At 46.8% G+C, this 26,832-nt stretch overlaps 1 protein-coding gene across 1 annotated transcript in view; it reads right to left on the reverse strand.

The window, feature by feature from the left end:
- Itpr2 (inositol 1,4,5-trisphosphate receptor type 2) overlaps positions 1-26,832 on the reverse strand; it is a 420,430-nt gene that overhangs the window by 367,935 nt on the left and 25,663 nt on the right. Inside the window, exon 2 of the mRNA XM_041632277.1 lies at positions 21,232-21,302. Within this exon, the coding sequence (XP_041488211.1) occupies positions 21,232-21,302 (71 nt within the window). The remainder of the gene's footprint in view (positions 1-21,231; positions 21,303-26,832) is intronic.

The following is a 26,832-nucleotide window of genomic DNA, read 5'->3' on the forward strand; positions in this document are numbered from 1 at the left end:
CGGAGAAGCACCTGGTGTTGTGATAACACCGTAGGCAGAGTCCTTACGGAAACACAGAAACACCCACTGTGGGATGTAGGAGACCAAAACAAGAGTGGGTGGCTGGTTCTCAGACTCCCAGCTAAGGCGGCCTGGAAGCTCAGCCGCAGTTCTGAGAGGTTAGAAGTAATTGCTTCTATTCACTGTGATTCCAGGGATAGTAATAATCACTAAAATATGATTTAAAACAAAAGCACCCAAATTAAAAACCCCGAGTGAGCTCCTCTCTTTGGTCTCCTTGTCCTGCAGCTGGTCTGTCACCTGGATCCTTCCCTATTCCATGGTTGGTCTCTCCCCAACTCTGCCCCCACTTTCTCACATACAACCCCCCCCTTTTAATCTTCTTCCTGCCTTCAACGGATGCCAAGCATGAGTGAATGTTGATATTTAATAGGAACTGGTGTCATAAGCGCCTGTGAGGCTGAGGCAGGCAGATCTCTGTAAGTTCAAGACCAGCTTGGTCTACAGAGGAAAAAAGAAAGGAAAGATGGACAGAGGGAGGGTGAGGAGAAGTGGGAAGAGGGAAGGAAGGAGGGAGGGAAAAAGAGAGCGAGGGAGGATGGCTCAAGTTCTCACAGACTGGGCCCTGGAAGGAGGCGCCCAGGCAGAACAGAGCAGCGGGCCTAGAAGTGTTCTCTGAAGTCATTTCACCTGCAGCAGCCTGCACGCCCATCCCTCATGGTCTCTGCTCCCTCGCTAGAGCTCTGTACTGAACTAACAAAGGCCTTTCTATGCTCTCCTTAGTTCAAATAAAATTAGCATTTCCTATCCTGTAAGAGGCCCGAGGCAACCTATAAAAATGGTTCACTGTTCTCTTGACCAAGCAAATCAATACAGTCAAATGTCCTTGCTAAGAACACCCGTGAAGCTCCCCAGGCCATCAGACATAGCTGAGGATGTTACTGTAGGGAAGTACCAAGTGCAGCTGTGGCAGTGTGGAGAGTCGGGGGTGTGCACCCCAAGTGGTGGGAGGGTGGCCCCAAAACAGTGCAGGGTAACGGTGAACCTTGAGGCTACATTCTCTGATCACCCAGGTTAATAAGGCTTCCAGGGTGCAACCCTCAACCTGAAGAGCTCAGGGTCAAGTCAGCCCATGCAACACAGAGATGAGTCTTGTGGAAAAGGAACAAATTGTTCCTAAGCCAGAAGAGGGGGTTGCGCAGAACAGAGACCCCAGAGGAAGCAAAACCTCACCACACAGGCATGAACGCAAGCATATAATCGTGCCTCTACCCTTATCTTCTACCTGGTGCTGACAGTAACATGACTGCCTAGGAAAAGCTTAAATAGGCTTTCCAGCAGCTGTTTTGTTGCCTTAGTGAGGAATACAAACAGGCAGGGGTCTCCCCCAAGACTGAGGTCCGGACAAGTGTGGATCCTCCTGATGATTTACAACAGGAGGTCCATCTGCCTCCAACCAACCCCAGTGTCCATCAAAGTGAAGACGCAAGGAAAGGGATCAATAAAAGCTACAGAAAAAAGAAATCCACTTCTGGACAGATGGAGCTGACTGGGCCATATCCATTACATCAACTATCTTGGGGTGAAAATGTCCTTCTGAGAAACACCCGAGTTTGTCCCTTCACATTTGTCTGGCAAGGATCTAATTTATGCACCAGATTCAAATGAGTCCTGTGTTTCCCTTTTTCCATGTAAATTAGCCCAGGGTGGCAAGGCAGGGCATTTCCTCACAGAAAGGCTCTCTTTCAAAAGAAGGCAAAGAGCTATTTGTAACTGTTGCCCTTCCCTCTACAGCTGCTATTTAAATATGGCCAGATTCTATTGTAAAACTGTATCTTACCTAAGAAAATTAAAAGTGGTTTCGCAAACAACAGGCAAATCTAGACAAATGAAACCAGACAGACGGACACTGTGAGCTGCTGGTGCCCACAAGCTAGCAGGTGACAGCATTCCTTCAAAGACTGAAGAGCACCTTGAGGTCTGGGAACCATGGAGGATGCATAAGGGCACCAAAAGAGGAGCTTTGGGCAGGGCAAGGTGTGTAAGCTTGCGACAATCACTCTCAATAAATCCAAGCAAAGTCTGAGCAAAAGAAGGCAAACACTGTTGCAATTCAGAAAACCTAATGCGATTCCACCTAAGTGATACTGATAAATTAAAGCTGGGCTCCGCATTTCAGAGGAAGTGTGTCAGGGCTCAGATAATGACACCCCCAGATGTAGTGATTGATGTGGGTGTGCTGAGCTGGAGCGGGCACACCAGACTATGGTCTCCAGCCTTCCCCTTGTCTTGGTCTCTCAATCCTCCTCGATTCCTTCTCTTCCTCAGCACAGGGAAAGGCTTCTAGTACAGCCCCCAGTGACAGAAGGGAGGATCAGGGGACAAAAACCACCTTCAGTACTTTGGCTGGAATTTGATTGCCCAAGAAAAATCAAACTTGGTCAGAGAGGAAGAAAATGAAAGCTAAACCCTATTCCAGAACCCAGAGGAACACTGCATGGGCTTCATTTCCTCTGAGAATCACATGCTCTCCCAAAACTGCCTACATCCCCTGTCTTCCTCTGCTCTAAGAAGAGGATATTGAAGTGTCTTTTTTTTTCCAACCACCAGACAAAGCGATGCATTGCAGTCCCTGAAGACACTGTATGAACAGTAAAGAATAAAACCCAAGAAAGCCAATAATGTCCTAGAATCGTTATGAATATAGTTAGGTATTGTATACCCTCCTCTCAAAAGACCAGGGGAGCCACAAGGACACGCAGTGCACAGCTCCTCCTGTGGCCCAGTTCATGCCACGGCCCACCGCTTGGCTGCAGTACACGATGCCAGCAAATACGCAGGGCATCTGCAGCGAATTCTCTGATTGATTGCCAGTGCCTCCTCCACTTTCTGAGCACCGAAGGCTTGATCAGGGAAGCCAACATGTCCAGGATACTTGGATCCTGGGCTAGTTGACAAGCTTCCTGAGAAGGGCAAAGGGGCAGGCAGGAGATGAGGGAAAGCCCCCTAGGCACAGCTACCCACCCTCCACAGAGGGTCAAAGTAGGAAGCCATCTCCCTCTGATGGCTCAGTACCTACAAGGCAGAAACTGAGTAGAGATTTACCTTTGTTTCTTTTTCTTTTTTTTTTATGGTAACTTTGGTGGTCAGTTTTATTTTATTTTTTTTAATTTATTTATTTATTAAGGATTTCTGCCTCCTCCCCGCCACCTCCTCCCATTTCCCTCCCCCTCCCCTGATCAAGTCCCCCTCACTCATCAGCTCGAAGAGCAATCAGGGTTCCCTGACCTGTGGGAAGTCCAAGGACCACCCACCTCCATCCAGGTAAAAAACAAAGACTTCTTGAATTTTGCATACAAATGGATGGAAATAGAAAACACTATCTTGAGTGAGGTAAGCCAGACCCAAAAAGAGGAACATGGGATGTACTCACTCATATTTGGTTTCTAGCCATAAATAACGGACATTGAGCTTATAATTCGCGATCCTAGAGAAGCTAAATAAGAAGGTGAATCCAAAGACAAACATATAGGCATCCTCCTGGATATTAACCTTCATCAGGCGATGAAAGGAGACAGAGACAGAGACCCACATTGGAACACTGGACAGAAATCTCAAGGCCTTTGTTTCTTAAAACAAGGATTCTCTGTGTGGTCCTGGATGTCCTGGAACTCACTCTGCACATCAAGCTGGCCTCGAACACAGAGATCCATCTGCCTCTGCTTTCCGAGTGCTGGAATTAAAGGTGTGCACCACCACAGTCCGGTGGTACCTTTAACATTGGACAAATACATACAGACAAAACTGCCGCTGGGAATAGGAGTTAGGGGCTGGGTGATGGTTTGGATAGTTCAATCCTGACCTTACAGGAATAGGAGCTAGGGGCTGGGTGATGGTTTGAATAGTTCAATCCTGACCTTACAGGAATAGGAGTTAGGGGCTGGGTGACGGTTTGGATAGTTCAAACCTGACCTTACAGGAATAGGAGCTAGGGGCTGGGTGACGGTTTGGATAGTTCAAACCTGACCTTACAGGAATAGGAGCTAGGGGCTGGGTGACGGTTTGGATAGTTCAAACCTGACCTTACAGGAATAGGAGCTAGGGGCTGGGTGATGGTTTGGATAGTTCAATCCTGACCTTACAGGAATAGGAGCTAGGGGCTGGGTGACGGTTTGGATAGTTCAAACCTGACCTTACAGGAATAGGAGCTAGGGGCTGGGTGACGGTTTGGATAGTTCAAACCTGACCTTACAGGAATAGGAGCTAGGGGCTGGGTGACGGTTTGGATAGTTCAAACCTGACCTTACAGGAATAGGAGCTAGGGGCTGGGTGACGGATTGGATAGTTCAAACCTGACCTTACAGGAATAGGAGCTAGGGGCTGGGTGATGGTTTGGATAGTTCAAACCTGACCTTACAGGAATAGGAGCTAAGGGCTGGGTGATGGTTTGAATAGTTCAATCCTGACCTTACAGGAATAGGAGCTAGGGGCTGGGTGATGGTTTGGATAGTTCAAACCTGACCTTACAGGCATAAGAACCTGAGTTCAGATTCTCAGCACACAGGTACAATCCCAGAACTGGGAAAGCAGAGACAGGAGGATTCCTGGGGCTTGCTGGCCCCCCAGCCTGGCTGAACGGCAAGCTCCAGGTTCAGCAGAGGCATTTGCTGCCCCAATATACAAGCCTAATGACCTAAGTTAGATCCCCAGAAGCTGCACACAGATGAAGGAGAAAACAACTTCACAGAGTTGTGCTCTGACCTCCACACACAAGACATGGTGTACCCACATGCATGTGTATGTGTGTGTGTGTGTGTATGTGTGTATGTGTGTGTATGTGTGTGTATGTGTGTACGTGTGTGTACGTGTGTGTATGTGTGTGTATGTGTATATGTGTGTGTGTGGTGTGTGTATGGTGTGTGTGTATGTGTGTGTGTATGTGTGTGTACGTGTGTGTATGTGTGTATGTGTGTGGTGTGTGTATGTGTATATGTGTGTGTGGTGTGTGTATGTGTGTATGTATGTGTATGTGTATATGTATGTGTGTGTATGTGTGTGGTGTGTGTGTATGTGTGTGTATGTGTGTGGTGTGTGTGTATGTGTGTGTATGTGTGTGTATGTGTGTATGTGTGTGTATGTGTGTATGTGTATGTGTGTGTATGTGTGTGTGTGTGCACAAATAAGTGATAGGTAAAATTCAACTTAAATTACTTTAAATACAATGTTGGCCTCTGGCTGTGCATACACTATATACAGACAAACCTAGGAATACACATAAATGCACATATTATATACAAACATACTTAGGAATACATATCCATGCACACATTATATACAGACAAACCTAGGAATACACACCCATGCACACATTATATACAGACAAACCTAGGAATACATACACATGCACACATTTTATACAGACAAACCTAGGAATACATACACATGCACATATTATATACAGACAAACCTAGGAATACACACCCATGCACACATTATATACAGACAACCTAGGAATACATACACATGCACATATTATATACAGACAAACCTAGGAATACATACACATGCACAAATTATATACAGACAAACCTAGGAATACACACCAATGCACACGTTATATACAGACAAACCTAGGAATACATACACATGCACACATTATATACAAACATACCTAGGAATACACACCCATGCACACATTATATACAGACATACCTAGGAATACATACACATGTACACATTATATACAGACATACCTAGGAATACATACACATTATATACAGACATACCTAGGAATACACATCCATGCACACATCATATACAGACATACCTAGGAATACACACCCATGCACACACTATACAATATAATCTCATACACAACAATACAGTTAACAGTAGAAACTAAAAGCCTTTTTGTTACTGTTTTACACTAAACGTCATCTCCAGTCCGCTGCTGTTGTATCTATGGTTTCACACACTGGGTCACTATGACAGCTAGTTTTGTTTGTTTCTCAATGTGACTTTTGAAAAACTGGATTTTTTTTTCTTTTGTCTACAACCACACTTCAGAATCTAGCCACACAACCAACTCTCTTCAACAACTTCTCTTCCGAAATTTTCCACATCTGGGTATTTAATTATGCAGATACAATCAGTTCAAGATGCTTAACCAGGAGGCTTCTTCCGAGCAGAAAACTGCCCAGACTTCATGAAGGACACCCACCAAAAGCAGGACAGCAGTTCACAACCACGTCACTAAACACGACAACTCAAACACTACCCCAAGACGCCCACCGCGTTCAGCCCTCTGTGACTCCAGGGCAGGACATCCTCCAGGTCAACTTGTCTTCTTCCAGTGTTCCCCTGCTCTTGGGTCTCTGCAAACAGAAGTGTAACCACCTCCCGTGGTGTGCAGCCAGCTGAGACTGGATCGCAGTGGCCCAGAGTGGCTTTGTGAGATTATTATGCACCTTATTCTTTGGAAGACAGCTTCCAAACCACTTCCAAGCATTTGTAAAACAAACATCACCACCCGCCAGCAGGGTTTGCTTTCTTCTGAAATAGCTGTATTTACCAGGAAAACCACAGACTATAAACAAGAGCGCCTGATCAGAGGAGACCTTGAAACCGCTGGGTCACCGTGTCAACACCTAAGGAGGAAGGCAGTCCATCAACACGGGTCTAGAATGTACTGGAATACACAAATCGGAAATCAGTCTTCCATCTAAAATATCTTACTAACTCGAAAAAAAATGTTAAGGATTATGTAGTTTCAAAGAGATGCATGGGATTTCTACATACAAAGCAGGACTTTTGATCTTTTTAACACTCAGAAGGGGGAGACCCGAGGTACAGCTACCTCAAGACGTAGGAACACCAGCCTAGCCCTGCATATTTCCACTTAAAATAGCACTTTGTCGGAGTGGGGGGTCCACGAGGCTCCCCCAAAACACAGGCTATTGACATTGCTCCTGGTTGCCTCCCAGATTTTGAAGAGAAGACCCTATTACTAAAGACACCGCAGCATACAGAATTTAGGAGAATCCAACTGAACTGACCCAGAAGTCTCCTCCTTGAGAACTATCTCTCATAGTGGGGCAAACTGCCAAGGGAGAAAAAGAATCAACAATCCTACCTGTAATGATCTGTCTGTCCCTTTAAGAGACAAGCCACGCCCACCTCCTCCCCATCCACTGAGGCAAGTTGATCTTCAGCTTCCAGCCTGAGTTCTTTCTGTCTCACCTTCTCTCAAAGAGGCAGCTTCTGTTTTTCCCTTCTCCCCACTTCTCCCCTTTCCCCTTCTCTCTCTCTCTCTCTCTCTCTCTCTCTCTCTCTCTCTCTCTGCTCCTCCCCCTTTCTCCCCTTCCCTTCCATCATAACTCACTAAATAAATATCCAACTTCACTCAGCATGGCGAGCCTATCCTTCTCCGTCTCTTAACTGGGACCCAGCTGCCTTCATGGCCTGCCGTGGTCTCGGGACCCACTGCCTGTTGCCGCTCGGGAACATGCAGCATTTTACTTAGACCATTACATTGGTGCTGTGACTCGAATCCACCACCGAGGCAGTGGATCTTCCTTCTTGCCTGCAGCCTGAGTCCTTCTTTTCCATCTCTCTCTTGAAGAGGTAGCTTCTGCCTCTCCCTTCTCCCCACTTCTTCCCTTCTCTCTTTCCCTCTCTCTCTTTCTACCTCTCTCTCTGCTCTTCCACCTTCTCCCCTTCCCTTCCATAACTCACTACATAAATATCCAACTTCACTCTGCATAGCATTCCTAACCATGTCTCTGTTTCTCACCCAATGCATGACTCCCTGCCCAGGATCAGCCTTTGGAGACCTGTGGCGTGGTCTTGTGTTTTGTCTATCCATCTCCATTCTCTCACCCACCATGAGGCTCCCTGCCTGGGACCCAGCTGCCTTCGTGGCCTGCCGTGGTCTCGGGACCCACTTCCCGTTGCCTTCCGCTGCTGGCTCTGGGACTCTGTTCTCTGTTCTCTGCCACTGCTCAGGGACCTGCAGTGTTTCTGCCGCTGCACCCCTCGGGGAACCTGCAGCATTTTATTTAAATCCTAACACTCCCTAGCTGCAGAGCCTACAACCACACTGGCGACTGTCCTGGTAAGCACTTCCCAGTGGTGCAATACTGGCGTTGTTATCTTTGGGGTAATCAACACCTGTCAAGTTTGACTTTAGTCCTGTTCTGTGAGAGGGAATTCAGGTCTGGTACTCTAAACCTAGCCAACAACCAAAGGCTGGAGAGATCAGAGAACCTAGAGGGAAGCCCACCTCCACCATGCAATCTCTGTGTTCTGATTACTTATCCTTAAACTCACAGTTAAGTGTAGCCCACAACAGCTCACACTGTAAAGAAGATGTGCAAAACCAACCCCGACTGACACATCTACAAGGCAACCACTACACCTAAGTCCAGGGAAAACAGCAAGAAGCAGAAAGATCACAAGAGGTAGAAGACCAGGACATCTGCTACCAGACAGTAGGGGAGCTGCCCCTGAACTCCCAACAACCGACATAAGGACAACTCCAGATGACAGGTCTGTAAGCCCCTCTAGCTGCACAAGGGCCAGGCCCCTCCCCCAGGACCTCTAACCGCCCCAACTGCTGGACCCTGCCCTCACCCTACAGAGTAAAAAGCCCAATCTCTGGACCTGAAATCCCCCCAATCTCCACCCTGGAAAGTCCCACCTCCTTCCCAAGAAACCCTAGATAAGCCCTAGATCCTGCTCCATTTGCTGCTGTCTGTCACCCAAGCAGAGGCAGCCACCTTCCTGGTTTTTCTCTCCCAATTAATCTCTTCTGTGACATTTGTTGTGTAGTGTGACTTTGTGGTATTCTTGGCTCCTGGCTGCCAGGATACCTTTCCATCTGAGCTGTGCTAATGTGGATGAACACAAGGCCCCACTCATAGAAAAACAACTAAAGTTAATTAATGGCTTCTAAGAATGAGAGAGAATTCATTTCTCTAGAATGAGTTCCTGGTAGGTTCTGTAGTCCCAGGTACACTCAACAGGTAAATACCTGGGGGTGGGGTGTGAGCAATATTAAGGAGAAAGAGATATGAATTTGTGAGTTGGGACACAACAGAAGTTAGAGCAGGAAGAGAGTTGGAAAAAAATGTAAATATATAAAAAGCTCAAAAATAAAACTTAAATTTAAAATAATAATAAACATGTATGTAACGCTGTCCCTCCAGTGGACACACGTTTATGCATGTTAAGGAGGATGTAAGAACTGAGCCAATTTGACATTTCATAGTATGCCTATCATGGAATTGGAGAGATGGCTCAACGGTTAAGAACACTTGCTACCCTTGCAGAATAGATCCAGTTCAGTTCCCAGCACTTGAGTGACCTCTTACCTGTGGTTGCAGCTCCAAAGGCTCCAACACCCTTTTCTGGCCTCCACAAGCACTCAGAATATACACACACACACACACACACACACACACACACACACACGACATTACAAATAAATCTTTTAACCTGATAGAAGAGAAAGTGGAAAGTACTCTACAACACATGGGCACAGGAGACCACTTCCTACGTATAACCCCAGCAGCACAGACATTAAGGGCATCATTGAATAAATGGGACCTCCTGAGACTGAGAAGCTTCTGTAAAGCAAAGGACACTGTCGCTAAGACAAAAAGGCAACCCACTGACTGGGAGAAGATCTTCACCAACCCCGCAACTGACAAAGGTCTGATCTCCAAAATATATAAAGAACTCAAGAAACTAGACCACAAAATAATCAACCCAATTATAAAATGGGGCACTGAGATGAACAGAGAATTTTCAACAGAAGAAGTTCAAATGGCCAAAAGACACTTAAGGTCATGCTCAACTTCCTTAGCAATCAGGGAAATGCAAATCAAGACAACTTTAAGATACCATCTTACACCTGTCAGAATGGCTAAAATAAAAAACACCAATGATAGCCTTTGCTGGAGAGGTTGTGGAGTAAAGGGAACACTCATCCATTGCTGATGGGAATGCAAACTTGTGCAACTACTTTGGAAAGCAGTGTGGTGGTTTCTCAGGAAATTTGGGATCAACCTACCCCTGGACCCAGCAATACCACTCTTGGGAATATACCCAAGAGATGCCCTATCATACAACAAAAGTATATGCTCAACTATGTTCATAGCAGCATTGTTTGTAATAGCCAGAACCTGGAAACAACCTAGATGCCCTTCAATGGAAGAATGAATGAAGAAAGTATGGAATATATACATATTAGAGTACTACTCAGCAGTAAAAAACAATGACTTCTTGAATTTTGCATGCAAATGGACAGAAATAGAAAACACTACCTGAGTGAGGTAAGCCAGACCCAAAAAGAGGAACATGGGATGTATTCACTCATAATTGGTTTCTAGCCATAAATAAAGGACATTGAGCCTATAATTTGTGATCCTAGAGAAGCTGAATAAGAAGGTGAACCCAAAGAAAAACATATAGTCATCCTCCTGGATATTAACCTTCACCAGGCAATGAAAGGAAACAGAGAGAGAGACCCACATTGGAGCACCGGACTGAAACCCCAAGGTCCAAATCAGGAGCAGAAGGAGAGAGAGCACGAGCAAGGAACTAAGGACCGCGAGGGGTGCACCCACACACTGAGAGATTGGGGATGTTCTATTGGGAACTCACCAAAGCCAGCTGGCCTGGGTCTGAAAAAGCCTGGGATAAAACCGGACTCGCTGAACAGAGCGGATGACAATGAAGACTGCTGAGAAGTCAAGAACAATGGCACTGGGTTTTGATCCTACTGCACGTACTGGCTTTGTGGGAGCCTAGGCTGTTTGGATGCTCACCTTACTAGATCTGGAAGGAAGTGGGAGGTCCTTGGACTCCCCACAGGGCAGGGAACCCTGACTGCTCTTCGGGCTGAGGAGAGAGGGGGAGTTGATTGGGGGAGGGGGAGTGAAATGGGAGGCGGTGGCGGGGAGGAGACAGAAATCTTTAATAAATAAATAAATAAAAGGATCTATCAAGTAAATCTTTTAAATTTTTTAATTATCTTATTATTTTGTATGAATGGGTGTGCTGCCCACATGTATGTCTGTGTACCACATGAGCACCTGGCATCCTCGGAGTCCAGGAGAAGATGCTATAGTGCCCTGGAACTGGAGTTGCAGATGGTTGTGAGCTGCATGTGGGTGCTGAGAATCTAACCCTGGTTCTATGGAGGAGCATACTGTGTCCTTAACCTCTGAGCCATATCTCCAGCCCCAAAACAAATCTTTTTAAACATGCCTATAGTATGGTAATTTTAGAGGGGCTCTTCCGGGTTTTCCCTACTCCTTGCAAAGGACCTTTCACCCATCCTCCTGTGAGCAGCCCCAGTGAAAACTCACTGGTCCACCAAACTGAACACTGACACAGCAGTTACTTTGTGGACTCTTGTCTGGGGCGAGTAGACATGGTTGCTGCTGCCTCCCCAGTCTGTCCCACAACCATCGGAAGAGTTTAAGGTTTATTTGAAAGGGGGGGGGGGGGGGTTGGGGATTTCTATTACAGCAGATAGTGAAATTTTATTAAAATATGGTTAGTTAGACAGGATTAAATAATTTAATGGTATAAAGCAATTAGAAAAGCAGGTGGCATACAGTGAGGACTAGGTAAATATTGTTATTGATGGGTCTTTGGTCATCATCCATTGTTGATTCCCTATGATCACCTGCCCCCCCCCCACCAGATCTATAGGGGTCACATCTCTGGTGCACTCAGCAGAACAGTGGGGCTCACCCAACCCCTCACAGTTCAAGGAGGCATCAGGATGCTGCAGTGCACACGGGTCATTCCCACGAGATACTAACTGCAGTGAGCAGAGAACATACTCCTGAGAGCTGTGCCCCTGCCTCAGGTCCAGTCTTCCCAAGAGAAGTGCAGTCTCACTAAGGAGCACAGGCTGCACTGAAAGCAGGAAGCTAAAACCTCCAGCCTCCCACAACACCTCCGCCAAGGCTTTTTATTTAGCCCTTATCTCTTCCTACCTTGAGTTATAACTATTTGTAAACATCTCTTATCTCTCTCATTAGATTATAAACTCCCTGGGAACCACAGTTATCTCCAACCTGTCTGGATAGTGTACTATGAAGAGACAATCCACAACTGACAGGTGTTGACTATCTCCAAGACAGTTTAGCAGGGAAGGTCATAAACCCACCACCTTACTGACTTACTGCATGACCTAAGCATGGAATTCCCATGCTAAAGTATGGCACACACTTTGGCAAAACAGGGTGGCACTAGATCATGTGAGATCACGAACAAAAAGACCATTTTAAGCACTCTACGCTGAGAATTTCCACATTTGACCCCCTTTTTAAAAAGACTTGTTTTGGAGCAGGAGAGATGGTCCAGCGCCATCTCAAAGTGCTGCTCTCCTGCAGAGGACCCAGGATCGTTCCCAAAGCCCACCCTGAGTGGCTCACAACCACCTGTAACTCCAGCTCCAAGAGATCCAACACCCTCCTCTGGCCTCTGCAGGCGCTGCACACACACACTGCAGACACACGTGGGCAAACCCTCATATACACAAACCTTTACAAAAGAAAAAGATTTGTTCTTAATTATGCACATTTGTGTGGTCCATGGAGGTCAGAAGAGTATGTCAGGTTCTCTGGAGCCAGAGCTATAAGTAGTTGTGAAACCACTCGTGTGTGTGCTGGGAACCAAACTCAGGCCTTCTACAAGTGGGTTTGACTACCGAGCCAGCCCCCAAAACTCTCTATTGCAGTGTGAGCTATTAAAATGCTCAGATTATAATATTTTAATATTTATTCAGTACTTAGTAGGAATTTAGACCAATAACTTCACGTGCAGCTTGAAAGGAGACTGTGACACATGGACATACGACATGAGTTTATTTATCGTCCGTTGTACACGTGTGCATGGACATACGACATGAGCCTCCGTTTGATTTGCCAGCTGTACATGTGTGCATGAAGATACGACATGAGCCTCCGTTTGATTTGCCAGCTGTACATGTGTGCATGAACATATGACATGAGCCTCCGTTTGATTTGCCAGCTGTACATGTGTGCATGGACATATGACATAAGCCTCCGTTTGATTTGCCAGCTGTACATGTGTGCATGAAGATACGACATGAGCCTCTGTTTAATTTGCCAGCTGTACATGTGTGCATGGACATACGACATGAGCCTCCGTTTGATTTGCCAGCTGTACACGTGTGCATGGACATACGACATGAGCCTCCGTTTGATTTGCCAGCTGTACATGTGTGCATGAAGATACGACATGAGCCTCCGTTTGATTTGCCAGCTGTACATGTGTGCATGGACATACGACATGAGCCTCCGTTTGATTTGCCAGCTGTACATGTGTGCATGGACATACGACATGAGCCTCCGTTTGATTTGCCAGCTGTACATGTGTGCCTGACGTGGCTGCATGGCTGCAGCTGCGCACTCCACAGCACACATGCGGAGGTCAGAGGACAGCTTTTAGGAGTTGGTTCCTGCCTTCAGCCTTGCTGAGGTTGGATCTCTCGTTTCTGCACTAATGTGCTCCAGGCTAACCCCTTCATGCTTCCAGGCAAGCCTCCTCTCTCTGCCTCTCCCCATAAGAGTGGCGGACACAGCTACCCATCCAGATGGTTTTGTTTTGATTTGTTTTATTCTCCAAGACACGGTTTTTCTGTCTAACAGCCCTAGCTGTAACTAGAACTCACTCTGTAGACCAGGTTGGCCCTGAACTCACAGAGATCCACCTGCCTCTGCCTCCCGAGTGCTGGGATTGAAGGTGCGCACCACAGTCCTGCCACACTGAGATTTTTATGGGTCCCAGAAATCAAACCAAGGGTGTAAGCCTCTCCAGCAAACATCGTTACTCATGAAGCCATCTTTCTAGCCTCCCCCTGCTTACTTATGGGGCGGTAATTAAACTTAACACTTAAATCTACAACTTAGTCAAAGTTCATGCAGTATTCATCTTTTAGATGCACAGTTCACTGTGAGACTTTCAACAATTTACGGAACTTCCAAAACAGCCCTTTCCTTATCACTCAAAACCACAAGAACCTTCTTTTAATAGACACTAAGTGCTTTAGATTTATTTATTTTATTCTATGTGTATGGGTGCTTTGCCTATGTGTGTATGCCCAGTGCTCATGGTCAGAAGAGGGCATTGGATTCCCTAGAACTGGAGTTACAGATGTTTGGGAGAAACCATGTGGTTACTGGGAGAAGCCAGTGCTCTTAACCACTGGGCCATCTCTCTAGCCCTAGAAAATACACAATTTCTATAATCCTGGGTAGCTTCACGGGAGAAAAACCGGCACGGGACTCCATTTCTCACCCTCAGCTCTTCTCTGAGGTCTCACTGAAGAAAGTAACAAACTCATGGTTATCCCATTTCCACCACCAGCTGGGAGATTAGGGATAGGGGATCAGCAGTTATCAGGGTGCCTTCCGCAAATGCCCATGACCTACAGTCAAACTGACACCCGTGAAGAATGCTTAAAGGTCATAGTACAGATCCAGACAGCTGTCGGTCTGAGCAACAAATCATTACACCAGAGTCGGGTCCACTGAAAAATGCAAGGGAGACATTCCCTTAATATGCACATATAGTCTCCAAGACCAAGATGGCGTCTCCCCAGAATAAACTTAACTGTGTTCAGTCCTTGGTACCTATTAAGTGTCAACCTAACCAACAGGGACCTCGGCAGAAAATAACCAAGGCCCTATGATGGCCAGAGAATCCCTGAGGAACCTGCAGCTGCGGCATATAAAAGTCCATAGAAGAAAGAAGCTGCAGATAATCACACTTCACGTGAGACAAATACCTAATGCAGGACGGGTTCAGACTCCCTCGTGGGGCTGTGAACAGGAGGTAGAATTTCCAGGCAAACAAAGTTCAAAGATCTGGAGGGCGGTGAACCTTGGCTCTGGTTTCAGCTCTGCCTCAAAGGTCAATGACCTTATGATGGCTGCAAGACCTCATTTCCCGCAGATTTCGGAACTCCAAATCTGGATAGCTGCAATCTCTGAGGACAGATGAAAGAAGCCTAGGAAGCCTGAAGCACGAAGTATCAAATGCCCAATATATTAGGCTAGTTGGTTTCAAACCTGAAACAGTTTGTGTTTGTGTGCAAAGAGAAAAGGGCACGACACTAAGCTCAGCATGGTGGGCGTTCTGACAAGCCCTCAAAGAAGTCCAAACCTGCTCCCTAGCAAGTTTGAGGGCAGCCTGGGAAACCTGAGACCCTGTCTCAAAATAAAAAGAAAAAATGATATGAATGCTAAATCTGAAGGGCTTCCACAAGGCAACTGTTGGGTTGATGGAGGCGGTGAGTGTTTTTTCTGGGTATTCTAACACAAGAGTGCTAGAACTAGAAAAGACTGGTATCTTCAGCAACATGAAAAGTCAACCACGGGGCCTGAGGTGATGGTTCTGTGCTAAAGAGCCTGTCACACATGCTTGAAGAGCAGAATTCAGATCCCCAGCTCCCATGTAATAAGCTGGGGGGATTGTGTCCATCTGTAACTGGGGACAGTTGGCCTCAAAAACAAAGGTCAACCAGGCTGTCTGAAATGAGGGGCTCCAGGTTCATAGAGAGGCGCTATCTCAAAGAAGACATCTCAAATTGACTTCTGACTTCACACGCACACACATACACATGCACATGCACACACACTTGCATACATGCATGTGCACACATGTACACATTAGTAAGTCTTCGTTTGTGCGCCTGAGTGTGTAACCTCCATGAATGAAGGCAAAGGGAAGGTCATGCCTTCAAAATGTCCTCTGTAGTCACCGGAAAAGGAAGCAGGTAAAGACTTTGCTATTGGTCACACCCAAGCCCCCGATTTTTTGCCACCTGCTCTTTTCATTGCACAGAATAAAAATTCTTCCTTTAAATTCCAGGTCCTGGAGCACCATGACTTATGACCTCTAAACATCTGTTGCTTGCCAAGCGTGGCCCTGTGATAGGCTTGGCGGGTTATGAAACAGGCATGGGTCAACAACTTCAGAATCTTAAGAGCTGGAACATTCTAGTCCAAAAAGCCCAACACTGTGGAGAACCTGATCAGTCAGGGGCCACGGCCTCCCTCCTTGGCCCTCCTGGGAACAGGCTCCCCTGGAGACAGGCTCCCCTGGGGACAGGCTCCCCTGGGGACAGGCTCCCCTGGGGACAGGCTGCTTGGCTTCACCATCATGCCTCTGTCTCCTCACCCCTAGAGTCACAGAAGGACATGTAAGCCAGCTTCTCTCATGTAGGTGAGCATCTCCTCCTGACTGAAAAGGACCATACAGTGGCTAACACAGATTTTCCAGAAAAAAGAAGAAATACAAAGGGGAGATAGGAAGGAAAATACTCTAAAGCCAACATAACATATAAATGAAAGTAACTCTCTTCACAGAACACAAGGAATGTGAAATTGTACATCAAAACACAAGACTAGTAATCACCATGTTGACATCATGACCTGTGGGGTACAGAGACGTGCACATGACCTCTGAGGTACACGTCCCCAGACTTTAACCCCCAGCCAAGTGAACTGTAAGCAAAACACCACAAAGAGCCAAACCAAAAGAAAGTCAATAAATGTCTGGCTGTAGTCTTCAAAAGTACCAAGGGCAAAAGCAATAAAGACTAAAGAAGCATTGCAACCCTGAGAGATTGGGAAGGACAAGGTGACCAACTACAGCAGGGATCGTGGGAAAAATGGAAGAGCAGGAAAACAACAGTATAATCCAAATGAGGTCTAGAGTTTAGTAACCAGCAGTACACACAGCAAATTCTCAGTGTGGACAGATGACGCGTGAGCTGCTTCCCATCCCTGTCAGCTGCTGGGTTTGGAGTCACCGAGGAGACTGGGCGTGTCTGCAAGTGTGTGACTGAGGAGGGAGACACCGCCTGAAAGTGGCGAGAGAGACAGCCAACAGAGGCCCACAGCCAACAGAGGCCCGCATTTCCTTTTCTTTCCTGACCTGCCCAGATGTGAGCAGGCACCCGGCCACTCCTGCTGCCACAGCCCAAAGCTGCTCCTGCCATCGCGCCTTCCCTGACTCCACAAACCATGAGCCCGAGGAAACCCTTCCTTTCTGGATGGGTTTCTTCTCGGGCATTTGACCACAACAATGTGAAGCCCAGCTTATAAACAGTATTTGAGGAACGGAAGAGGACGAGTTTCTGCTGCGCACGCATCTTTATCACAGATCATTTTTTTTAAAAAACAGAGAAAGTCAGGCATGGTGTCACACACCTGTAATCCCAACACTTGGGAGGTGGAGACTAGAGTGTCAAAGTTCAAGGCCATCCCGAGCTACATAGCAAATTCAAGGTGACCCTGCCCCACCCAAGACCCTAAATCAAATATATATATATATATATAAATCAAGTAGGTTGAATAAATCAAACAAGGAATCTGATTAGCAAAGGACCTCAGCTTATGTAACACAAAGCCACTGTTTTCCTTTACAGTGTTGCCCTTGAATGATTCCTTCTGGAGCTAACTGTGCAGGAGGCTGTAAGAATCTCTGGAAGTTTGCTTAGGGACAAATTGGTTTTCTCTGCTGACAAGGCAACTGTGATGTCATTGTCCTTCCTCCAAGCCAAACCGCCACCTTCCTCATCAGGTCAGCTGTGCCCACTTGCAGATCATCGCAGTAGGTGTGACGGGCTGCAGACTGGCGGGCTGCAGACTGATGGACTTCAGATTGACAGGCTGCAGACTGATGCCCTGCAGGCTGGCAGGCTGCAGACACTCCTTCAGAGCAGGAGCTAGTGGGAGGGTCATTGAACCCTTGCCTGAGCAGCCAGCTAGTGCACATATTTCTGTCCTAATGGCACAGGGCCCTCAGGGTGTCAGGGAGGGGTTTCAGTACACACACGTCTACACAGACACAGAGGAGTCATCCACATTTGAAGCAGCCCTACCTTGGCAGGACTTTAAGTCACCCACACTCCCACTAGTGACCCCTCCCCATGCTCTGTATGTAAGTTCAGTAAACTCATTGGTTCCCCAGGGAGAGGTCTGGGTTTGCCATTAGAACTTTGGAAGGAAGGGGTGGACATTGCCTAGACCCTCTCCAAAAGTAAAAGTTCTCATGACATAGCCGCAGGAAACTTCCCAATTATGCATAGTTGGAGAAATCATTACTTTGACCAATTTGGAACTTTAGGTCCAAAAAAGCTAATTTCTCTTTAATCGGAGGAATTGAGCTCGAGTCACATTGCACTGCTGAACAGGGAAAACTGTTCAAATTAACTAGAGGATGCATACGCCCGACTGAAGGAGAGGAACCGAGGGGGGGATGGTCCTGTCCCTTCACAGCAGCTAAGAAAGGAACAGTGCAGTTCTGGGACCAGCAGAGCAGTCTGGGCATGCTGGGCTCGTGAGTCAGCTCTAGGAACCTGCAATGGCTGTTACAGCTGAAGAGGAGGCAGGAGAGAGACACAGGCAGTGGCAAGGGCTGGCAACAACAAGCCGCCCAAGGCTGAACAGCAGCCGCATTTGGGAAAGTTTGCTGCCGGCCGCTGGGGAAACCAGCACAGAGTGAGTCAAATTCAGAGACTTGGGCTCTGTCCTCTGCCAGGATGAGAACCCATAAATCATAGAGAAGAGTTGGGGCTTCAGACAAGGGGATCTCTGGGTCCTGACAGGAAAGGATATCAGCCTTCTCTGGTGATAGTGGAGAGACAGGGGGTTTGGTTTTAAAGTAGAAGCAGGAGCTGAGAACCAGTCAGCAGGGTGGTGAGCTAAGTCAGACTACAGGGTAGCCAGGCTCCAGCTCAGAATGATTGACACCTTGAAGCCCTGCCCACTGGATAACAAGGGCCCAGGCATCTGATCTATTTGCCTCTTGGGCACAGAGTTGTTAGCTCTGGCTCTTCAGGTTCTCCAGAGTAACCCACACTTCCACACAACCTGCTCTGTGGAAAGGGAAAGTCCCCTGAAGACGAGGGAATCTGGGTGCCGAAAGCCAGAGCACAAAGACTCGGGACACCCCTGGGAAGCAAGTTTGATCTTATGATCCCAGAGTATCAGTCCACGGTATCCAATGGCCATTTTCAAGGGGGAAGAAGGGGTCTTCTATGGGTAAAATTCAGTGACTAATAAACAAAAATAAAATGAAAAGAATTCTGCCCCAGAAGAGGGTTGGGTGTAAGGGGTAATGCATTTAATACTTAATAGAAACTCGTTACGGTTTTTATTATAACTTAACTACATTTGTATAATGACAAAGGCAGCAGCAATGGCCATCCCTCGGAAGATGGAAAGGCTAACAAACCCTCTCCAGAGGGCATTGTTCTTACTATCCAGCTCAGCTCTCCTGGGACAGTGGCAGATGCCCTCGGAGGCTCCCGACAGGTGGCCCACTTTAGATGACAATACAGCCCTCAGACAATGCAGTCAGCCTCTCTCCATTACAAACACCACGTTGTCCCAGTTTGCCTTGTAGACTATTCTCTCTGGAGCCTTCTAAACAAGACTCCAACAGCTGTCTCCAACAGCACAGGAGCCAGAGCAAGAATGATGAAACTGAACTCCAAAAAGCTGAGAAGCTTCCACACAGCAAAGAGAACCATCAGCAGAACGGATAGAATGGGGGACACTCCGGGTCAACCACACCCCAGACAGGGAAGTTAAAATTTAGAATATATAAAGAACTGTGTGCTGGCTAGTTTTATGTCAACTTGACAGAAGTTGGGATCATCAGAAGAGGAAGGACCCTCAATTGAGAAGATGGGGCGGTAGGCAAGCCTGTAGGATATTTTCTTAATTAGTGATTGACGTGGATGGACTCAGCCCATTGTGGGTGGTGTCATCTCCGGGCTGGTGGTTCTGCATTCTAAAAACAATACAGCTACCATATGAAGCAGCTGTCCACGCCTGGCTTTCTGTCCAGAGGACTCTATAGCCTCCTGCAGAGATGCTTGGACATCCATGTTTATTGCTGGTGTGTTCACAATACCCATGAAATGGAGATTCCAGGTTCCCGTCGTCAACAGATGAATGGATGATGAGATGTGGCATATATATACAACGAAACTTTACTCTGTTGTAAACAAAATGAAATCATGCCTCCATCAGATCAGCCTGTAAGCAAGACTCTGGAGCATTGTCTTAATTAGTAGTTGGTGTGTGAGGGACCAGCCTACTTTGAACAGTGCTACCCCTGGCCAGAGGTGGGCCTGGGCTGTGGAAGAAAGCAGGCTGAGCAAGCCACGGGGAGCAAGCCAGGGAGCAAGCGGGGAAGCAGCCCCCTCCATGGCTTCTGCTTCAGCTCCTGCTTTGAATTCCAGCCCTGAATTCCTTCCGTGATGGATGTGGCCAAGAGTTGTGAGCTAAAATAGACCCCTTCCTCCCAAAGATGCTTACAGTCAAAGCCTGGCACATGGTGATGCAAGGCCTGGTCTACAAAGTGAGTTCCAGGACGGCCAGATGGTTATATGGAGAAAGCCTGGAGAGAGAGAGAGAGAGAGAGAGAGAGAGAGAGAGAGAGAGAGAAGAAAGGAAGGAAACCTAAGCGAGACACCTAGATAACTACCATATGTTCGCTCTTACATGCAGAGCCTAGCTTTTAATGTTTGTATGTTGCTGTAATGTTGTTTTAGTTACTACTTTTTGTTTTCTAAAATGTTCTACAGGTCCCATTAATCCTTTTGCAACAGCCAAATTCTAATCAAACTGCTGCCGCAACTGGAACAGTTGCAGTCAAGGAAACCATGAAGCTGCTTCTAAGAGTTCACTTGGAACGGAGCGCTAAGACACCAGTTAGTCACCTCACGTCTTCACTTGGAACAGAGCGCTAAGACAACAGTTAGTCAGTCACCTTGCATCGTCTGGGTGTGGCTCTAACAGCCACATTCACTCAACATGGGACTTCCATAAAGGTAATCAACACGCCACCAGTAAAACACTGTACCATCTACAATAGGACTGCCGCAGAAATCTATGAACAAAGAGCACTTAGTTCTTCCAAACTGGTTTGAGAAAGCCATCTTTCATGGTTAATTGCAAGGGTCTCCTGTCAGCACATAGAAGTCACATTGCAAAACAAAACTCAGATAATTGTTCATCACAGATCCCTCAAAGTTCAACAACAACAAAAACCCATGGGGGAGCTGGAAGTGATCTTCCGTGACACACTGAGTATAATTCTAACATTATTACCTAAGACACAAAGTAACCTGCCATCTTAGGTCACACTGTCTTCATTTTTTTTTCTTACCTCGGAACTTCTTGGGTGGGTTGGCAAGGTCCCCTGCCTCCGGGTGCACCACACAGCGGTCGTCCACCAGCCTAGGAGGAAGGAATGTTTACACAGTCAGCATCATCACACTCGGAATCCACACTCCGCACAAGGACACCGGGGAAATATTTACAGTTGGAATACTCGGAAACTGTTGAGAGTCCTAGATTCATAAAAAGATCTGGTTGTGGAAAGAACAGGAAGCGTTAAGTGGTAGGGAACCTATTAATTCTGCTATGATATGACCTTGACAGCCACCAAGAGTTAAGGGAAATGCCCTGGCCCTTAGGATGTTGTGGAATAAGCACCAGCCAATCATCAAGGTTGCATATATATATATATATATATATATATATATATATATATATATATATATGATAACAGGCCTAAAATGAGGCCAGCCAGTGTTCCTCCAAGCATGGGGAGGGGAGGGGCTCACAAGATCCCACCCTTAACTTGAGAGCTTTTAGCAGATGATAGCTGCTGAGAACTAGAGTCATTTTTATTCAGAGGTGCAGCCTAGCAGGCTGCCCCTGCTGGAGTAGATGGCCCACACTCTTGCACAATTAATGGGAAGCACTAATTGCCTCAGTAGGTAATAGGAGGATGGAATGGCATTGGGCAGATGACACAGAGACAGACAGACGTGAGGGGAGGAGCTAGGACAGGCTATGATCTAAATATATTGCATTTGTGTATGAAATTGCCAAAGAAGAAATAATTTAATATGTACATGTACATATGCACACACCTCTACATATGCACAGATAGAAATACAGAGGACTGGAGAGATGGCTTGAGAGGCTAAGAACGCTTACTGCTCTTGTACAGGACCTGGATTTGACTCCCAGCACCCTCATGGTGACTCACAACTATTTGTGACTCCAGCTCTGGTTGTGGCAAATCTGACACCTCTTCTGGTACACTCAGGCTCCTGAACACACGTGCACACATACAAACACTCTGTAGCATATGCATACACATAAAACGAATAATTTTTAATGAGACACAGCAAAATATTAAGAGTGGTCAGGGGCCAGATGTGATGGTGCATGCCTGTTGGGAATATTATTTTAAGGTGTTTTGCTTTCGTTTATGTTGCATTTTTTAAACTCTGTGAAACTGTGATACTTTGCCAGTCTCAAACACCTGATAGTCTAATAAAGATCTGAACGGCCAATAGCGAGGTAGGAGGGCAAGTGGAGCTGGTAGGCAGAGAGAATAAATCAGAGGAGAAAACTGGGAGAAGGGAGAAGTAGCCTGAAAAGGAAGAGGACTTCAGGGGCCAGCCATCCAGCTACACAGCAATGCATGGAGTAAGAGTAAGGTTTAAAGAAGAGAACAGGAAAAACACAGAGGCCAAAGAGTAGATGGGCTAGTATAAGTTAAGAAAAGCGGTCAAGAAACAAGCCAAGCTAAGCTGATCATTTATAAATAAATGTATAATTCATTTGGGAGCTGGGTGGCGCCCCCCAAAAGAGTCCAAAGAGTATAACACCACATTACTATACACACCTTTAATTCCAGCTGTTGGGAAACAGAGGTAGGTGGAGCTCTGTGAGTTTGAGGCAAGCCTGGTCTACATAGAGAGTTCCAGGACAGCCAGAGCTACATAACAATACCCCGTCTCCAGAAGAAAAAAATAAAGCTGTCAGATTAGCCCCTGCTTTTCAGAGCCTCTCACTCCTGTTTAGGTGACTATGTGGGTGTGGCTCTAGGACCCACTCAGGTGGTCAAGCATATGAGCATGAGGTGGTCGTGACACTCAGCTTCCAGCCTAACGTTGGTCACCCACCATCCCATAAAAGAAGGTTGAGCTACCTACCTGGTGGCAGTGCTAGGAGGGCTAAGCCTTCAACCGCCATTGCTGACACGTTCTAAACCCTTCTAGAGCCTGTTTTACTCCCCACAGCATGCTGTGCTCCGCTTCAGAAAAGAGTGGGGCACACAGCAGGAGCTCGCGAGAGCCGCCTAAGTAAACAACTCCCTCCTAAGCTACAGAAATACGTTGAACCTATTGAAAGTTTTATGAGTGTTTCTAGGACAATCCCAAGAGGGGGCGGCTGCATGCCCTCTTCTGCTCACAGGGGAGTCTAACTCAGATCGAGTGCCTGACCTCTCCCAGTCTGGCTGGCAGTGTTGCCATAACACCATGAGGAGGTGCCAGTGAGATGCACACGTGGAATCCTCCCAGAGGAAGGTGTGCAAGTGGCGGCTAGCCTTCTCACCCTTTCTCATCCTGGTATTAACCAGAATCTTCCGAATGCATCATTTCCATTCACTTTGCTAAAAATCACACAAAAGTTTGGTTTCTGATTTCTTAGTTACCAAAAAAAATCTACTTTTTAGACCATCAGATTTTATCCCCTATGAGATCAAATTTCCATGTGGCGGGTGGGGGGGGGGTGGAGTGATCAAGCAGTAGTGTGCATGGGTAGAGATATAATCCATGTATATTGATTATGGATACCTATCTATGCACATCATTTATACTGGTTACTACCATGTCTGACACAAGCTGCCGAGCAGGCAGAAGCACCTGTGGGGTCTTTAGATGGTGCTTTCTTAGAAATGGGAAGTTGAGCCGGATGGTGGTGGCACACACCTTTAATCTCAGCACTTGGGAGGCAGAGGCAGGTGAATCTCTGTGAGGTTGAGGCCAACCTGGTCTACAAGAGCTAGTTCCAGGACAGGCACCAAAAGCTACAGAGAAACCCTGTCTCGAAAAACTAAAAAGAGAAAAAAAGAAAAAAAAAAAAGAAATGGGAAGTTGGATCGCATCAAGAGGGAGCAACCCTAACTACTTCCCAATCTGACTTGAGTTCCTGACATTGAATTGGAAAGACTTTGAGAAGCCCTGAGCGGATCACAGCATTAAACAGAATGCTGAGAAAGAAAGGACAGGGTCTCTGAGGAGCCAAGACCTGTTTATAATTCAAAACATAACACAAAAACAAAAAAACAGTCCTACTTAGGACACATAAAAATTACAGAGGTGGCATGACACCCTGCTCATCTCCATGCCTGCCAGTCTGAGCTGAGTGCTATAGAACTCCCCTAATCTCAGTGCTGAGTCCGAGAGGGAGCCAGCTCACAGGGCGTGTCAGTAAAGAAGGTCTGGGCTCCACTACCCAGGGCCTCGATAAAACCCGAAACCTAAGGAGCTGCCCAGCTCCTGAGAAACTGATCACTTCATCCCAAGAGTTAAAGAAATGGAACTGAGTTTGGAAAGAACCGAAGAGCGGAGGAGTGGGGTGAGCATCAGTCTGTCTACTCTAAGACATACTCAACCAAAGATGTTAAAAAAAAAAAAAAAAAAACCCTGCTGGTCGGCCATTGTTATTATGTTAATCTGTGGATTAACCATTGTTACTATGTTAATCTCCATGAAAGTGGGGGAGCTTTCCATCTTTCCTGTCTTCTTCAGTTTCCTTCCTCAAAGACTCCAAGTTTTTATCACATGGGTCTTTCACTTGATCAGTTAGAGTTACCCCAAGATACTTAATATTATTTGTAAAAGAGGAATGCAAGGATCCCCCTGGAGAGGGGAAATAGAATAGACTCCGTTGGTGGCCTGGGGGCCAGTGGGGTTGGACACAGGAGGGATGAGGTGTTGAGGATGAACGACTGAAATCGGGGGTATTTCAGGTGTGAGTAGAAACCTAGTGCAATGGGAACTCCATGGATACTCTCGTACCCCTAGCAAAGATTCCTAGTAATGGGGGACACAGAACCTGAACTGGCCACCTTCTGTAACCAAGCAAGGCCTCAAGTGGAGGGACCGGGACACCAACCCAGCCACAAAACCTTCAACCTACAATTTGTCCTGCCTACAGTGTTCTGGGACCGGAGCCTAGCAGAATCGTCATGAGAGAGGCCAGAGAGACTTCACCTGGCAACTGATGGAGAGGGTGTGTAGCGTCCACAGCCAAACATTAGGTGGAGATTGGGGAGTCCTGCAGAGGAGGGGGAGGAAGGATTAGAGGAACCAGAGGGGTCAGGGACACCACAGAAACACAGCCCACAGGGCTCTCAGAGATCAGGGAGCCTGAAGGGATCTGACTGAGGTCCTCTCTATATAAATGTATATGTTATGGCCGAGTAGCTTGGTGTTCTTAGGGGGATTCCTAACAGTGGGGCCAGGAGTAGTCTCAAACTCTTTGCACACCCATGGGACCCTTTTCCTGCTACTGGGTGGCCTCCTCCAGCCCTGATGTGATGGTATGTGCCTGGTCTTATTGTAGCTTGTTATGCCATGCATGGTTAATGTCCCCCGGAGGCCTGCTCTTTTTTGAGGGGAGGTGGAGGGGAAGTGGGTCTTGGGGAAAGGTGAGGTGCAAGGAAGAGATGAGGGGAGGGGAAAGGAGGGAAGAGAAGGGGAAGGGAGGGAAGGGAAAGGAAGGGAGGAGGAAGGGGAAGAAAGGGAGGAGGGAGGGAAAGAAAGGGAGGGGGAAGGGAAAGGAAGGAAGGAGGAAGGGAGGGGAAAAGAAGGGAGGGGAGGGGAAGGGAAGGGAAGGGAAGGGAAGGGAAGGGAAGGGAGAAGAATTGCAGTCAGGATGTAATATTTGAGAGAAAGAACAAAAGCCTAGCAGCCTGGGGCTGGAGCGATAGCTCCATGACTAAGCACACTGACTCTTAGCAGAGAACTAGGGTTTGATTTACAGCACCCACACACAACTCACATCCCAGGGGACCCGAAGCCCTCTTTTGGGCTCCAAGGGCCCCAGAAACATATGTGGCACACAGATATATATATACATGCAAACATTCATACACATAAATAAATAAATAAAACTTTTTTAAAAAAATTAAAGTCGAGCATTGTACACCCTGCTGTTAGCGTGTCTGCTCCCAGGTGTGCAGTCACCCGAGCAAGGTGAACAGTCAGGACGGTGGCTTGCTTGTGATAGTAAGCTGGAGGGATGGAGGAGGGATGGGAGAGGAGGAAAAAAGGCAATAGCAAATACATATGGAGATGCCATGAATCCAATACTTTATATGCTTCTTAGTTAGGGTTACTCGTCCCACCACAAGCAGAATCGAGCTGAGGAGAAAAGAGGTAAAAGAGGTTTGTTTATTTGGCTTACACATCTACATCATAGCCCACCATTGAAAGGAGTCAAGGCAGGAACCTGAAGTGGGAACTGACGCAGAGGTCATGGAGGGTGCTACTTACTGGCTTGTTCCCCAGGGCTTGCTCAGCCTGCTTTCTCACAGGACCACCTGCCCAAGGTTGGCACCACCCATAATGGGCTGGGCCCTCCCGCATTCTTAAGAAAATGCCCTACGGGCTTGCCTACAGCCTGATCTTATGGAGGCTCCCTCCTCTTTAATGGCTCTAGTTTCTGTCAAGGTGACATAAAACCAGTCAGCGCATATGCTAGCCCAAAAACTTAATTTAAGATGAGTGTGTGGGTGCCGAAAACCTCGCTGTTCAGACCAGATGTGTAATACTGCTTACTGAAATGATTTTACGCATTTTATCAGACAGTTGAACATCAGTTCCTATCTGTAACATATTAGAATGACTTGGCTTATAAAACACAGCAATGCACAAGTCCCTATAATTATATAAAACCT

This window comes from Microtus oregoni, unplaced genomic scaffold (genome assembly GCF_018167655.1).
Source record: "Microtus oregoni isolate MIOR12 unplaced genomic scaffold, Mior012 000002F_ref0000024, whole genome shotgun sequence".
NCBI classification, from domain to species: Eukaryota; Metazoa; Chordata; class Mammalia; order Rodentia; family Cricetidae; genus Microtus; species Microtus oregoni.